General features: G+C 40.4%; 2 protein-coding genes across 8 annotated transcripts in view; one reads left to right on the top strand and one right to left on the bottom strand.

Annotated features, from left to right (window-relative positions):
• Window positions 1-15,439, top strand: part of LOC144683547 (ubiquinol-cytochrome-c reductase complex assembly factor 2-like) — a 37,515-nt gene that overhangs the window by 15,447 nt on the left and 6,629 nt on the right. For 2 of the 4 annotated variants that reach the window (XM_078546664.1, XM_078546667.1), the window contains one exon: window positions 2,417-4,612. In XM_078546664.1, the coding sequence (XP_078402790.1) occupies window positions 2,417-2,517 (101 nt within the window). In that variant the 3' untranslated portion in view covers window positions 2,518-4,612. Of the gene's footprint in view, window positions 1-2,416; window positions 4,613-11,988; window positions 12,156-15,439 lie in introns of those variants that run through there. The other 2 variants (XR_013577289.1, XM_078546666.1) reach the window with 2 other exon arrangements.
• The window catches only part of itpr3 (inositol 1,4,5-trisphosphate receptor, type 3), a 322,646-nt gene continuing 312,544 nt past the window's right edge, over window positions 5,338-15,439 (bottom strand). For all 4 annotated transcript variants that reach the window (XM_078546659.1, XM_078546660.1, XM_078546661.1 and 1 more), the window contains 3 exons: window positions 10,855-11,015; window positions 6,891-7,052; window positions 5,338-6,247 (listed from right to left, as the gene is read on the bottom strand). In XM_078546659.1, the coding sequence (XP_078402785.1) occupies window positions 6,155-6,247; window positions 6,891-7,052; window positions 10,855-11,015 (416 nt within the window). In that variant the 3' untranslated portion in view covers window positions 5,338-6,154. The remainder of the gene's footprint in view (window positions 6,248-6,890; window positions 7,053-10,854; window positions 11,016-15,439) is intronic.

Raw genomic sequence — 15,439 nt, 5'->3', positions numbered from 1 at the left:
TTAGGACTGAGATGAGGAGAAATTTCTTCACCCAGAGAGTGGTGAGCCTGTGGAATTTGCTACCACAGAAAGTAGTTGAGGCCAAAACGTTGTATGTTTTCAAGAAAGAGCTAGATATAGCTCTTGGGGCGAATGGGAACAAAGAAAATGGGAGCAGACTATTGAGTTGGATGATCAGCCATGATCTTGATGAATGGCAGAGCAGGCTCGAAGGGCCGAGTGGCTTACTCCTGCTCCTATTTTCTATGCTTCTATGTAATTTCAGCCATAGGTGCTGAACGCCTAATCTGGACTCTTTACCAATATGTAGTGTGGTGCACGTCTGTGGTTTATGTGCACTAACACCCTAACACTGCCAACAAATTGGATGCTTGGTGCACATTTTACATCTGAAATGCAGCATCAATGAACTTCTAGGCCTAATTTTTTCCTCCAGGGAGAGTGAAGATAAATCTCGATGAATTAAGTACAACAGTGGATATAGTGTTTGAAATTATTTTACTTCCCTATAGAAAAGGAAATAATTTTGATATGTAAGAAATGGAGAAAAGTACGTTAGAGAAGGGGAATGCGTTAAACGTACAAAATTTGTTTTCTGTGAGGGTGAAAATGGTGGTGTAGACATTTAAAAATTGATAAATTCATGGAGCTTATGAGCAGCATCACTTGACATTGCATTTTAAAAGTGTACTGGGAAGTTCGAGTTCACCTGTTATTTCAGAGCTGGATTTAGACCGCAGATTATGTTACTGCCAGTGATGTGATTAGATTCAGCCTTAAGGCATGGCTCCAGCAAGGATGTGGTGGGAATAATGTAACTAATACCAGATTTTAAGAATATAGTAGTCATTATGGTTATAAATTGATGACTAAATTGATGAGGAATGAATGTTTATAATGGAAATTAAGAAATTGGGGTACTGTAAGATACATCATGGGGTACCTTCAGAATTTATTCATTGAGTTCTAATCTTCTGCTAACTGCATTGATCAGTCTGTAATTAGCAATAGTCCTGTAGGGACCGAAGGCACCTCTCTGTTGGAGAGCGACAAATGGTTGCAGCTTGAGGAGCACCACTCCCCATCAAGCATGGCTGACCAGGAACCTTCCACTCTGCCATGCCTGCCACGGCATGTTGGAAGATTAACAGGTTGATTATCAATCTGTTTGGCCGCGTCATGAACGCTCCTTCGGTGGCCAAAAAGTCCTAGACTAGGACTTGAACCTGGAGCTTCTGGCTCAGTGCAGGAGTGTGCTATCCTCTGAACCACAAGACTTCTCAACTTAGAATTATTGCAAGCAATTGGGGTAACATTAGCACTGTCTATGGCATTTCTATCATTACATTGCAAAGGACAGTGGGTTCAGAAGCCTTGAAGATTTTTGTGATTCAAATCATTTATGGGAAGAATGCTGGGAATTATAGGTCTTTTTATCTTGACTTTTATGAAAGTAAAAAACACGGGTATATTATAAAGAAAACAATTTAACAGTATCTTGCAACGGTTGTGGCAGTAAGCTGAAGATGCACAATTGCATTCAAGGTCATTCATGCCAAGGACTTTATCCTTTGAAAATCATATAGTTAATGCAAATTGTAATTGTTAGTATCCTAAATAGGGATAAGACAACTGAAAATTATTTATCGGAATTTTAAAAAAACACCAGGAGTTTTTACCTTGGGTGCGATTGTTGATTCTAGTGCAAATTGTCCTCATCTGAGGCAGAAAAGAAGGATTTTCCAGTTTTGCTTGCTACCTTAGCTAGTAATCTTCCTCAATGCAGCAAAAATGAGCCTTTAATGTCTGGGAAACATCTGCATTTTGTATTTTGCAACTCAATTAGGTGGCATTAACTGAGATTTACAAAAAACATCTCCTCACTGTTTAACCCGAGTTCCTTGATACTGCAGCATGCAGTATCAGACTAATGCATGGTCTTTTTGTGTGTTGAGGTTCATGAAAAGTTTGATGAAACAGTCTGAATTAGATGCATACAGATCCTCATCAGTGTTCAAAACATTAACTGCAATGTCTGCACCTCCAATGTTACAATTTGCATTAACTATGCAATTTTCAAAGAATAGCAGTGTTTGACATGAACTGCCTTGAATATTTCTGGCTAAAATTTCCCTCAAATGGTAAAAATATATTGTAAACCCTCTAGCCTTTAATAGATATATCCTAATTTCATTACACCAAGTTAATATATTTAAGAAGTGTCACTCAGGCTTCCCTGGTGACTCAGTTGGTAAAATCAAACATTTCAGAAGAACTCAGATTCAATCCTGGCCTATGCTAAGTTAGCTGATCTCAGGCAGGGTGCCATTTGAATTGGCACAGCTGACTAAATGCTGCTGGTCACAAGGTATCCAGGTAGCATGTCTTTATTTATTATTTTATTCTTTGTTGGTAGATAACATGAAACAGATAGAGGAAATGAAGAAAGGTATGTGGAAAAAGCTACGAGAGAAGTTCACAGGCAAGCCAGAAGATGTCCCCAAGGAATGTGTCTAAAAGTTACATCTTGTTAGTATTGCTGCCTAGATCTTATTTACTGCAATTTCTAAATAATAAAGGTTTAGTTTCGGAACATAACTTTTTTAATTGTGCAAATGTTGGGTGGAAATAAAATGTTACATAATTTTTAAAAATTAAGTCTTTATTTAAGTGGTCTAAAGTGTACATCTTGAATGTGTATTGCCACATTTTCTAAAATCTAAATGTGAATCTAAACTATGTTTGTGAAGTTTAAAAGTAAGTTGTAATATCCAGTTTTCCCAAGTAAAGGATTGCTTGAAATAAGTCACATAGATGGGCATATTTTTCCAGAGCAATCTTTGTGACAATGTACTTACCGTAGAAAGGAACTATTTTTTGACTTCAGAATTTTAACAGATGTGAAACTAAAAAAATCTTGCTCACCCAATCCATTTTAACCTCCTTTCCCCTGCGCCACGGTGTTTCTGCAGTTTGTCCCATCCTGGATTCAACCAACCCACTCAAATCTCCTGAATGAGACAAGGAGTCACGTTGAAACTTCCAAGTTACTGCTAATGTTTTTATTGTCTGACTTCAGAAGATTATCCAGCAGAATTCAAGGCCTGTGCTGAAAAGATTTGGATGAGATCCCTTTGCTTTCAGCACTACTTTACGTTAAGCATCTAAGTGAATAATAACTTCAACTCCTTTCAAACAGAGATATGTAGCCTTTTGTAAAGATGGTAACTAATATTACTGTAGGATCAGGGTAATTTATATCCGTATAGTACTGGGAGACAGTCACCGATGGCGTAACCTCTGGAGGCTGAATGAAAGGGCATCGGAAGAGGCAAATAAATGAAAAGTTCAGCTGGCCGAGAAGAGGGCTCAGAGAAAACACAGGCCAGTGAATCCTGCACCTTCTCAGCACACAGTCTCCCTTTGCAGCAAATACGGCAGAGACTGCCACGCCTAAGTGGTAATGTTTAACACTGAGTTGATTATGATAGCACAAACCATCGAATCACAAGGTGCAAGGCTGCCAAGTAAAGTAGGGTATGCAGGGTGGCCAGTTGTGTTGCATAAGATGTACAAAATATGTAACAATGCATTTGCCCATATTTCACTGGATGTATGATACATTTGATGACATTTCCTACCCAAAATCCCACCTCTGCCTGATTTTCCCATCCGTACCCTCCCCTCTGCCCCCCATGTAATGCCAGTATTAATGGCCAGGAAACCCCATTATATGGGATTTTAATATGAAACTCTCCTGATATGAAACTGTCACACTTTATGTTCTTTTGTCTCTAATCTGATTCCATCTTCTAACATCTAGCCTATCTTCAACTGCCTATTTATGCCTTGGGACATGTTTTCTTTAGTTTAAACCTGCACATCTGTGTGCACTGTACTCTGGCCCAGATGTTTTTATATGTAATTGACTACCTTATATTCCTCTTTATTCCCTTCTCAGTCACCAGCTTGTGAGGTGGAGTGTTCAAGCTTCCCCATTCATTCCTCACCATTTAGTCATTGTCAGCATTGTGACTCTTCTGAGGTTTGAATGTGCCCTTTGGTAGCCAGAACAATAAAGGGAAAGTCTTACCAGAATACTGTACAGTCTTAGTATGATATCTTATTTGTATTCTAGCAATATAAAATTCAGCATTCTTTTGCTGCTTCACTGTGACTACGTATGTCAGGATTAGCACCATGTAAATCACCCCAGTCCCATGGATATCTTCATCCTTTCAATACCCTTTATGGAACATAGAAGTTATCCATTTTTTCTGCCCACGTGCAATACTATGGATTTATCCACAATGATTTTCATCTGCCACTGTTTTACTCAGACAAGTTTAAGTTTGGTTATTTTGTTAGGTCAAGCCCCTTCGCTCATCCCCCTGCTTCCCTTCCTGAACTTAGTATTGCATTAGGGCGTATCAGCCCAATGTTAATTTATCACAGTTATAGTTGGAAAGAGATCCAACACTGTCAATTGAGTACTACTTCTTTAAACAAATACGGTGACAAAAAATAACTCATTCAATACAATGTGTATGATTCCATAAGTGTTATGCTTTATAGTGTATCAGAATAAATTAGATATCTCTATTTACTATAATTATATATTCCAAGGATTATTTTCATTTGTGTTTGGGGTATGAGCTACACTGGGAAAGCCACATATTTACTGCCCATTTCTGGTCACTTTGATCGTCTAGTTGGTGTAAATCATCATTTCTGTTATTAAAACATAGGCTTCATGCAGATAGAGCATGTTAGCTGAAAAAGTGTGGGAGGCTGGTTAATGAAGCAGTTGCTGTAGAATCCAACTCTCTCCAGTCTAACTGACCAACTGATAATGCTGAAAGTATTCTGAACAGTGTGGAAAAGGGGAACCTACAGTATATTCCAAGTTTGAACAAATTCTTCTTTTCTCATGAAGCACAATGTGCAGTTCAAGAAGGCAGCTCACCACCACCTCAAGGGCAACTAGGGATGGACAATAAATGCTGGCCCAGCCAGCAAAGCTCACATCCCGTGAATGAATTTTTAAAAAAACATGAATATGCAGACCATTTTGAACAACTGGCTTCATTGCCACTTGATTATGAGGTTCCTCATTCATCCATAGGAAAAACTTAACACCAAAAGCATCAGAAAATTAAAAAATGTCAAATGCAGTATACTTTGTATCACATAAATAGCTGTTGGCTACTTATAGACTTTTCTTTATGTTGGGTGCAGAATATTTGAATGTGAGGATTTTTGAGATGTGATGAGGTGTCTCATTGTTTTATAGGTCACTGGAGTACAAGATTGGTATAAAAGATTCACACTGCAATGAACAGTTTAGAACAAAGTTTATTAGAATCCAACAATCTGTCATCTGCCAAGTGGACATTGATTTCTTGTAGATTCCACATTCTGAGAATTAATTTTAGTGGTAGTGTGGTAGCCAGTGCATCTTGGTGAATACAGCAAATATTAACACTGGCACTGCGTACGTTCCAAGTATTTATTTTTAAATGGCTACTGAGAATGAATGTACAAGTCCAATTCTGGGATGAGGAGCTCGAGCTGATTAAATTATGAGGCGATATTGTTCTGTCTCCCATTCCAGCATTAAACCTGTGGGTTGACACTGCAGTTTAATGACTCTGATTCAAAACATGTTACAGCAACCTACACAGGAGGTTAGTAGTGGAAGTTTCATAGTGATAATGTTTCCCTGCATGAGGCAGGTAATCAGTAGATTTCTTCAAGTTTTCCAATTTTACCAAAACGTAAAACACAGAAATGAATGACTTTATACATCACACACTTTCAAAATATATATAACCCGCAGTAGGAAAATAGTAATAATCACATATTTTTAAAATAAAGTATTGCACGGTGACATCATCACCAGACCCATTATATAAAACCACATCCCTTCCCCAAGAACTACACTCATTTTTAATTTACAAATTATTTAACCATCATGCAGTCTGCAAATGTAGTTTCCTTGCTTTAATATCTCTTCCACAGTCCCAGAGAAAACTCTAATATATTTTGTTTTATTCTAATCTATCACTTAGCTATTTTTTGTGAAGAAAGACATCAATAATAACAACATTCCTAGGCAGTGACATGTGAGTTAGTTGTAGTGCAGTGGAACTTATCACGCTTTAGCCATCTGATGGTTTGTGTTTGACGAGTTGCTTTGCACATCCACAAATCCCATTCTTTGCCTGCGTTTCCTTTGTTCTGTCATCTATACAAAACAAATGAATCAATTTAATTTCCTTAAAATCGAAAACATTGTTCAGTGACAATATGAGATTGTATCAACCACATCTTTTACAAAAGGTTTGTCTGCATTAATTTATTTCCCCCACCTTCAGAATAAAGTGTAATTTTTTTGTTGCAATTTATTTGGCCAGCCTCATATTCTAACCAGGGTAGACAGGGACACAATGGCTGCTTGGGAAAGGAGAGGGTAAGAGTAATTTATAAGAGGGAAAGCACATTCAATAAATTAACTGGCAATTACTTTTCTGCACAGAAATTAAGTGGATTCCAAATTTCCTCAAACAAAGTTGGGGCTGAGATATCTTGAGATTGAAAGCTCAGAGTGTACAATATTAGGCCCATCTGAATTCATACAAATGAACAAAAATAAAAGACAGGAAAAGAGTAGTTAGTCCATGAAAACTGCCCCACACTTGTGATGGCTAGAACATCATGGCCCGAAACTTCACATACTTCTCTCCCCTACAGGCATGCAACCTCTTGAAAAGGCAAAAAAAAAAATTCCAGGCAACAGAGGAAAGAATACTCTGGAAAATTGCTCTCTGATTTTCTCGTATGCAAACTTGTCCTTTGTGTACGATAAATTAGGTACTTTTAATACATGCCTGTTCTTTGAGTTCTGTAAGTTGGTTTGTGAGGTTTGTTACAAGCTTCATTGTTAAGAATAGCTTGTCCTGTAGATTTCGAAGTTCGTTCTGTTCTCCTTCTCCTTCATTGCTGACCAGGGACATAGCACGCATGCGTGGGAACCAATCCAGGTTTTTAGTCTACAGAAGGTAAAGAAAACAGCAACTGACGTTCTGGTTGTCTTCATTTTGGGATTGGCACAAAATGTCTGGAGTTATAACTTTATTATACCTAACCCTCCAGCATGAGTGAAGTACATTGAAAGAAAAGAAAGAACTTGCATTTACATAGAACCTTTCACTTTCTCAGGACAGTGTTTCATAGCTGATTAAGTATTTTTGATCCTTTCTGACAAAAGGTCACAGACCTGCAACGTTAGCTCTGTTTTTTCTCTCCACAGGTGCTGCCTGACCTGCTGGGTATTTCCAGCATTTGCTACTTTTATTTATGTACTTCTGAAGTTTAGTTATTGTTATTTTGTAGGCAAATATGGCAGCCAAACGTCATACAGCAAGGTCCCACAAACAGCAATGAAATAAATCACCAGATAACCTCTTTTAATGTTGGTCGAGCAATAAATGTCAGGCAGATCACAGAGAACTCCCCTATTCTTGAAATAATACCAGGGATCTTTTTAACTACCCGAGCAGGCAGATGGGACCTTGGTTTAACATCTCAACCAAAGGACAGCACCTGTCAACAGTGCAGCATTTTCAGTACTGCACTAAAGTGTAAGCCCAGATTAGATGCCGAAAACTTTTTAGTGGGGCTTTAACTCTCAACTTTCAGAATCAGAGGCTACCCCTGAACATGATCAATGTCACCGGACTTGTCTACCAAAGTACATTGCTTGCAGCCTGAAACACTCCATTTTACTTCACATACAAGTGTTCAGGTACTTGTATAAAAGCAAAAAAACTGTGGATGCTGGAAATCCAAAACAAAAATACCTGGAAAAACTCAGCGGGTCTGGCAGCATCTGCGGAGAGGAACACAGTTAACGTTTCGATTTCAGAGGAACTGTTTTTGAAAGTGGCATCATCAGAACAGATGTGACGGAGGCAAAGGAACTGAGAATGGGATGGAGTCCTTACAGGAAGCAGGGTGTGAGGAACTCGAAACGTTAACTGTGTTCCTCTCCGCAGATGCTGCCAGACCTGCTGAGTTTTTCCAGGTATTTTTGTTTTTTTGCAGGTACTTGTGCTGGATTAATTTTCAAATGAAGCCACATTGGGCATGAAAACCCTCATATAAGGACAGGGAGCTTCTGAGTGTAACTACGTTACTCCTATAAAAAGAAGCCAAAGTGGTTCTGTAAGATCCACTCGGCTCCAGGCCTCATAACAGCCTCGGTCCAAACGTTGACAGATGTGAGGTGAGAGTGACTTCCCATGACATTAAAGCAGCATTTGACTGCGTGTGGCATCAAGGAGCCCTAGTAAAATGTAAGTCAATGGAGAAAACATTTGAGTCATACCCAGCAGAAAGGAAGATGGTTGTGGTTATTGGAAGCCAATTATCTCAGCATGGGGACTTCACTGCAGGAGTCCCTCGGGGTCTCAGTGTCCTAAGCCTAACCATCTTTAGCTGCTTCGTCATTATTAGAAGGTCAGATGTGAGGACATTTGTTGATGATGGCATAGTGTTTAGTCCCAGATAATGAAGCAGTCTGTACCCACATGCAGCAAGACCTGGACAAGAGTCAGGCTGAGCCGATTAGTGGCAAGTGGCACTCGTTCCACACAAATGTCAGGCAATGACCGTCACCAACAAGAGAGAATCTAACCATTTCCCTTTGTCATTCAACAGCATTATCATCTTTGAATTCCCCCACCATTGACCAGAAACTTAACTGGACCAGCCACATAAATATTATGGCTATGAACAGGCCAGAGCCTAGTAATTCTGTGGGAAGTAACTCACCACACCTGATTCTCCAAAACCTGTCCACCATCTACAAGGGACAAGTCAGGAGTGTGTAAAGAACATTTTTTTTTCTTAGACTGTGGCTTTAAGGTTGGACTGTGGCTTTAAAAACTACTATGGCTGCAGTTTAAAAGAGATGTTCACTAGAGCAGGAAGAAGAAAATCTACCATGTTGCTATCCTAGAACATGTGGCAGGTTGGCGCTAGAAAGGAGACCTGGTTTAAGAGGGAACTGCCTAGCAACAGCATTTTGATTGGCTCCTGACCAAATGGTCAGGTTTTGTGTGAGGATAGTGCAGTAGATCAGCTCCTAGCCTGAAAAGAGGAAAGACCTGAAACCTTTCTCTCCTGTGTTTTGTAAGACTCCCGTAATCCTGCCATAGTAGCTAGCTGGCTATTCCTCATATCACTGTATCCTGCACTCTTTGAGAAACCCGTCAGGAGGAAAAGGGGATAAATCACCAGTAAAGACATTAAAAGCAAGTTTCAGCCAGAGAACCACAGACTGCAAGTGCTGAGAGATCACATTGTGTCAGCCACAACATCCTGGAAAGAATTTGGAAGAAAGCAATCAAAGTCAACCCATCTAATCCTGAACTCCGGATTGGTGCTATTGCACTGTTTTATCTCACCCTTAATATCCATGTTTTCTGTGTCTTATGTGTGTGTGTATGTGTATAGGGGTTTAAGAAGGGGTAGAGTTTAAGTTATAGGGGTAAAAGCAGTTCATATTTCTTTATTTTGCCATTGGTTACAGACAATTTGTTTAATAAACAGTTATTTACTTGGTAAGTTTACAAACCTGGTGCTCCTATTCTTTTAACCTAAATTAAACAGTTAGGTGGAATTGGGGCAATGTGGTAGTTTGATTAAACTTTTCACATTTGTCTCACCTCAGGGAGCAGTGGGGCTTGATACTACAGCGCACTATCCCCAGTGAGTCATGACAAGTGTGATGGGATACTTCTTACTTGCCTGAATGGGCACAGCTCCAACAACACTCAAGAAGTGCAACACCATCCAGGACAAAGCAGTCTTCTGAATTGGTACCATGTCTACCACCTTAAACATTCACTTATTCCACCACCAGTGCACATTAGAAGCAGTGTGTACCATCGACAAGATGCACTGCAGCAAGGCTCCTTTGACAGCATCTTCCAAATCTGTGACCTCTACCACCTAGAAGGACAAGGCCAGCAGACATGTGGGAACACCACCACCTGCAAATTCCCCTCCAAGTCACACACCATCCTGACTTGGAAATAAATCCCTCACTAAGGCAGGATCAAGATTTTGGAACTTCCTAACAACACTACAGCTGTACCTACACCACAGGGATTGCAGCAATCCAAGAAGATGCTCACCACCACACTCAAAGGCAACTAGGGATGGGCAATAAATGCTGGCCTTGTCAACGATGCTCACATTCAGAATCAAGCAAAAAATGATTGTGGGATTAGTCCATGAAATGGGAAGTAAAGTAACAAGAAATGAGAGGTGACATTTTATTGTATGTGTCTATTGCGTTGACATGAGTAGCTTTAGATTGAGCATACAGCTATGCAAGCTGATTGACAGTCTGGAGTTAACAATCAACGTTCTTAGGTCAGGTATAAGATGGTCAGCCATAGAATAAGGTTTCCTTCAACTCTGCCACAACAACCTCAATCTCAGAAGAGGCAGTAAATACATTGCTTTGAATTTTTCCACTGCCTAAACCGGCTATTTTTGGGAATGAACCTTATGAATTTTGTGATGGATTTTGCTGAATTAGGGGCATTTTTATGATTTCTGTTCATACATGTAGAAACAGAATGAGATTATCCAAATTCATTTCAGCTAACAGGGGAAAGATATATCATCCCATTGGGTTTAGCTGGATTGGAACCAGGGACTTAGAGGTCATAGGACACCTTTTCTATTGGTAAGTATACAAATTTATGTAGCAGTGAATTGTGTTGAGAATAAGCTAAAAGAGGAAACTCAGTGCAATACTTTGTTTTACAAAAATATTACCTTTATCATTTGAGCAACATAGCTCTCTGGACCTGTATAATCAGTCTTCTTTTTGACATGAACCAATACAATGAAGTATAAATAATTCCAAATATTGTGCTCATTGTTAATGTGCTCTTCAAATGATACTGTCTTGTTGTCAAACTTGTCTCGCTCAAGACCTGCACAAAACAAAAACGGACAGTTACTTCCAGAAAACAAGAAGTCACCAAGCTGATAAAATAGTTTGTTCAAATTGTAGATTATTTTATCTCCCACTCTTCTACATTTGGCTTGTTTCCACTGTAGCAGGAATTTCAGAATACCAGTGGCAACAGCAAATCAATGCACAATTGCAACTTTTAAGATTTCGACTGTGGGCTTTTCTCAATGTCAACCTGCTCATAGCTAGAAAAAAAATGGCAGCATCCAGCAACTGTCGTGACTGAAGAGTTCCATTTACATGTGACACTGATGGATCAGGGAGAAAATAAATAGCTCTTGAGCTGCCTGATGCTGGAGCACTGGCAAAACATTTGAATCATTGTCACCAGGAATTTGTTGGGGTTCTCCACATAAATGGGGTTTCTGCTGATCTTTGCCCGAAGTGGCAGCAAAAAGAGAAAATTCCCAGTGTTTACTTTTTGAATAAGTTTACAATTAAGTTGGTTTAAGTTGATAGTTATCCCTGGTGTTAGATGTAACTTTATATCTGTAATGTTAATATTTATTTTGGTGCTTGTGCTGAAAACAAAGAAAACCGGTCAGCTTGGGAAAGAAGGAGTTTCCTTGGGCTTATCAGTAAACTGAGGGTTAAAAGATAATTTGTATTATTTCTGTCAGCTTTGTAACAGGTACTTTATTAAACACACTGTTTTTTTGTAAATCCTTTTCCACCCCACCACCAAAGACAATGACTCATGCTCGAATATAGTTCCACAGGCTATAGTTCTTTTCCACTAACTTGGTGTAACATTTGGTCTACAATAATCGTTATGCACTTCAGCCTAGACAGTAAGTGTCTGCAATAGCAAACTGTTGGATTTATATCGTGCCTTAAACATAGTAAAACATCCACAGGCCATTATACCAAAGGAGACATCACTGCTGACCCCAATTCTGTCTTCACCCACACTTATACTGTGCGTATTCCAGCAGTGGTCACTGGATAACAATCAGGAGTCGCTACCTTGGCTTATCTGCCCCTCTTAAGCCAAAGGATGTTCAGATCAACGGTTACCTCCGCTTGGTCACCCAGAGATCAACTAACTCCAGCACACATGGGGATTAAAAGCTATCATCTTCTGGTCTGTATGACGCAGGTGAACACTGCTTTTATTGACACTTTAAGAAACATGAGACTCCACTCCTTAGATGAGATTGAAACTGCTTTGAAATGTCAATGTGGTGGTATGGAAACTCCAAACAAAAAGCTCTTTGAAGATCCCATGGTTAAGGGAAGAGAGATCTTTCAGTTATGCCATGTGGATTGGAAATATTAAGGATACTTATGCGTGTATCTTGTCCTACACTGCAACAGAACTCGCATACTTATTTGTTACAAGTGATCATTTAATAAGTCTGGTACAGAGCGATCCAGGCCTGCCAAGCATCAGTCCATGTGAGTGGAAGTTATCATTTTAGCTCAGAAATTGAACCAATTTTGATGCAAGTCATTGAAAAATAAATGCAGCCCTGTGTGTTTAAGTAGGTTTGTGATTGGTGCTTTAGTTATTGTTGATCATACATCTCAACTTCATTTTCGCAGTACTGACAACTCTGTACTTTATTTAAGGGATAAAAGTATTCCTTTACATTTATTTTATATCTGCATTATATGAGAATTGTGAAATTTCAGTCAAAATAAGATGGATACCAGAAAATGAACAAAATCTTCTAATGTAGCCTCTGGAAGGTGTTGTGCTGGGAAACTGGGTCTGATGCTTTAATCCTTTTCAGAATGGAAGGCCACTTTTGAGCATTTGGTCGTCCACTTGATGACATTAGCTAGCAGGTTCTCGATGAACTAGCACATACAGGGAGACCATGTGTAGGTTATCTTTAACTCCCATGATCCAGATGAAGGTGAACATATACTGCAGAAGAACCAAAACCTCAGTACTGACACAACAAGGTCCATAGTGATAATGCTACTGGACTAGTAACCCAGAGGCCCGGACTAATACTCTAGAGACATGAGTTCAAATCCCACCACAGTGGCTGGGGAGATTTAAATGTAATTAAATAATAAATATGGAATAAAAAGCTACCCATCAGTAATGATAATCATGAAATGAGTGAATTGTCATAAAAACCGATCTAGTTCACTGATGTCCTTCAGTTAAGGAAATCTGCCGCCCTTACCCAGTCTGGCTGATATGTGATTCCAGAATGACTGCTATGTGGTTGATTTTTAACTGTCTTCTGAAATTTCCTAGCAAGTCCCTCAGTTGTATCAAACTGCTACAACCAGTAAGAATAAAACTGGACAGACCACCTGACACTGGCCTGGGCACCAGAGAGAACAAGGCACACTCTGTCCCGTTGAATCTTCAAAGTCGTCCTCATTAACATCTGGCGACTTGATTCAAAATTGAGAGCACTAGCCCATAGTCTAATCAAGCAAGAGCCTAACATTGTCATCCTGACCGAATTATACCTTACAACCAATGTCGACTCCTGCATCACCAATCTTGGGGTACCTCCAGTCCCACCAGCAGGGCAGATCCACCAGAGATGGCGGCACAGTGGCAAACAGTTGGGAGGAAGTGGCCCTGAGAATCCTCAACATTGGCTCTGAACCTCATGAATTCTCATGGCATCAGGGCAAACATGGCAAGGAAACCTCCTGCTGATTACTATCTACTGCCCTCCCTCAACTGTTGAATCAGTATTTCCCCCATGTTGAACACCACTTGGAAGAAGCACTGAGGGTAGCAAGGGCACAGAAAATACTCTGGATGGAGGACTTCAATGTCCATCACCAAGGGTAGCTTGGCAGCATTGGCGATCTGGCTGAGTCCTAAAGGACAAATCTGCCAGAATTGGCCTGCCGCAGGTGGTAAGAGAACCAACAAGTGGGAAAAACCTGCTTCACCATCCTCACCAATCTACCTGTCGCAGATGCATCTGGCCTTGACAGTATCAGTAGGAGTGGCTTCCACAAATTCTTTGTGGTCCCATCTTCACACTGAGGACACACTCCATCATGTTGCATAGCATCGGATTGCAATTGGATACAGTCAGAACAGATCTATTAATGCAAAACTGGCCATCCATATGGTGCTGTGGGCCATTAGCAGCAGTGGAATTGTATTGACCCACAATCTGTAATTGTGATTTAAGATGACAATAACATGCTCCTTGCCAAATTTGTCCACGGTGGCCTGGTCAGTGAAAAGTGTACATTCCATGCCGGACCATCAGATCAAAGCTCTGCAGTCCTGCCATGTCCAGCTGTGAATGGTGGTGGACAATTAAACAGTTAATGGGGGGAAGAGGCTCCACAAACATTCCCATCCTCATTGATGGCAGAGCCCAGCACGTCAGTACAAAAGACAAGGCTGAAGCATTTTTAACCATCTTCAGCAGAAGTGCCGAGTGGATGATCCACCTCGGCCTCTTCCTGAGATCCCAAGCGTCACAGATGCCTGTCTTCAACCAATTTGATTCATTTCACGTGACGTCAAGAAATGGCTGAGTGCATTGGATACAGCAAAGGCTATGGGGTCTTACATCATCCCATCAGTAGCACTGAAGACCTGTGCTCCAGAACTAGCTGTTTCAGCAGTGTTACAACATTGGCATCTACCCAACAACTTAGAACATTGCCCAGCTATGTCCTGTCCATAAAAAGCTGGACAAATCCAATCTGGCCAATTACTGCCCCATCAATCTAGTCTCAATCATAAGCAAAGTGATAGAAAGTGTCAGCAACAGTGTGATCAAGCAGCACTCACTCAACAACACCTGCTCTTGGATTTTCATGTTCCTCCAGGGCCATTGGCTCCAGACCTCATACAGTCCTGATCCAAACATGGATGAATGAGCTGAATTCCAGAGGTGGGAGTAGCTGTCCTTGACACCAAGGAAGCATTTGACCAGGGTATCATGGAGCCCGAGCAGCACTGAAATCAATGGGAATCAGGGAGAAAACTCTCCACTGGTTGGAGTTATTCCTAGAAAAAAGATGGTTTGATTATTGGAGGCCAATCATCTTAGCCCCAGCACATTGCTGCAAGAGCTCTTCAGGGCAGTGTCCTAGGGCAAACCATCTTCAACTGTTTCCTCAATGACCTTCCCTCCAACATACATCAGAAGCGGGGATGCTCACCGATTATTGCACAATATTCAATACCATTCACAACTCTTCAGATACTGAAGCAATCCATTTCCATGTGCAGCAAGACCTGGACAATATTCAGGCTTTGGCCAACTTGTGGCATGCAGCCAATGGCCATCTCCAGTAAGAGAGAATCTAACCACCTGTCCTCGACATTCAATGACATTACCATAGCTGAATCTGCCACCATCCACATCCTGGGAGTTACCACTGACTAGAAAATCAACTGGACCAACCATACAAGAGCAGGGAATTCTGGGAGAA

Source organism: Cetorhinus maximus, chromosome 8 (genome assembly GCF_964194155.1).
Source record: "Cetorhinus maximus chromosome 8, sCetMax3.hap1.1, whole genome shotgun sequence".
NCBI classification, from domain to species: domain Eukaryota; kingdom Metazoa; phylum Chordata; class Chondrichthyes; order Lamniformes; family Cetorhinidae; genus Cetorhinus; species Cetorhinus maximus.
Note: the sequence above shows the minus strand (reverse complement) of the source record. Positions and strands in the feature narration are given on the sequence as shown.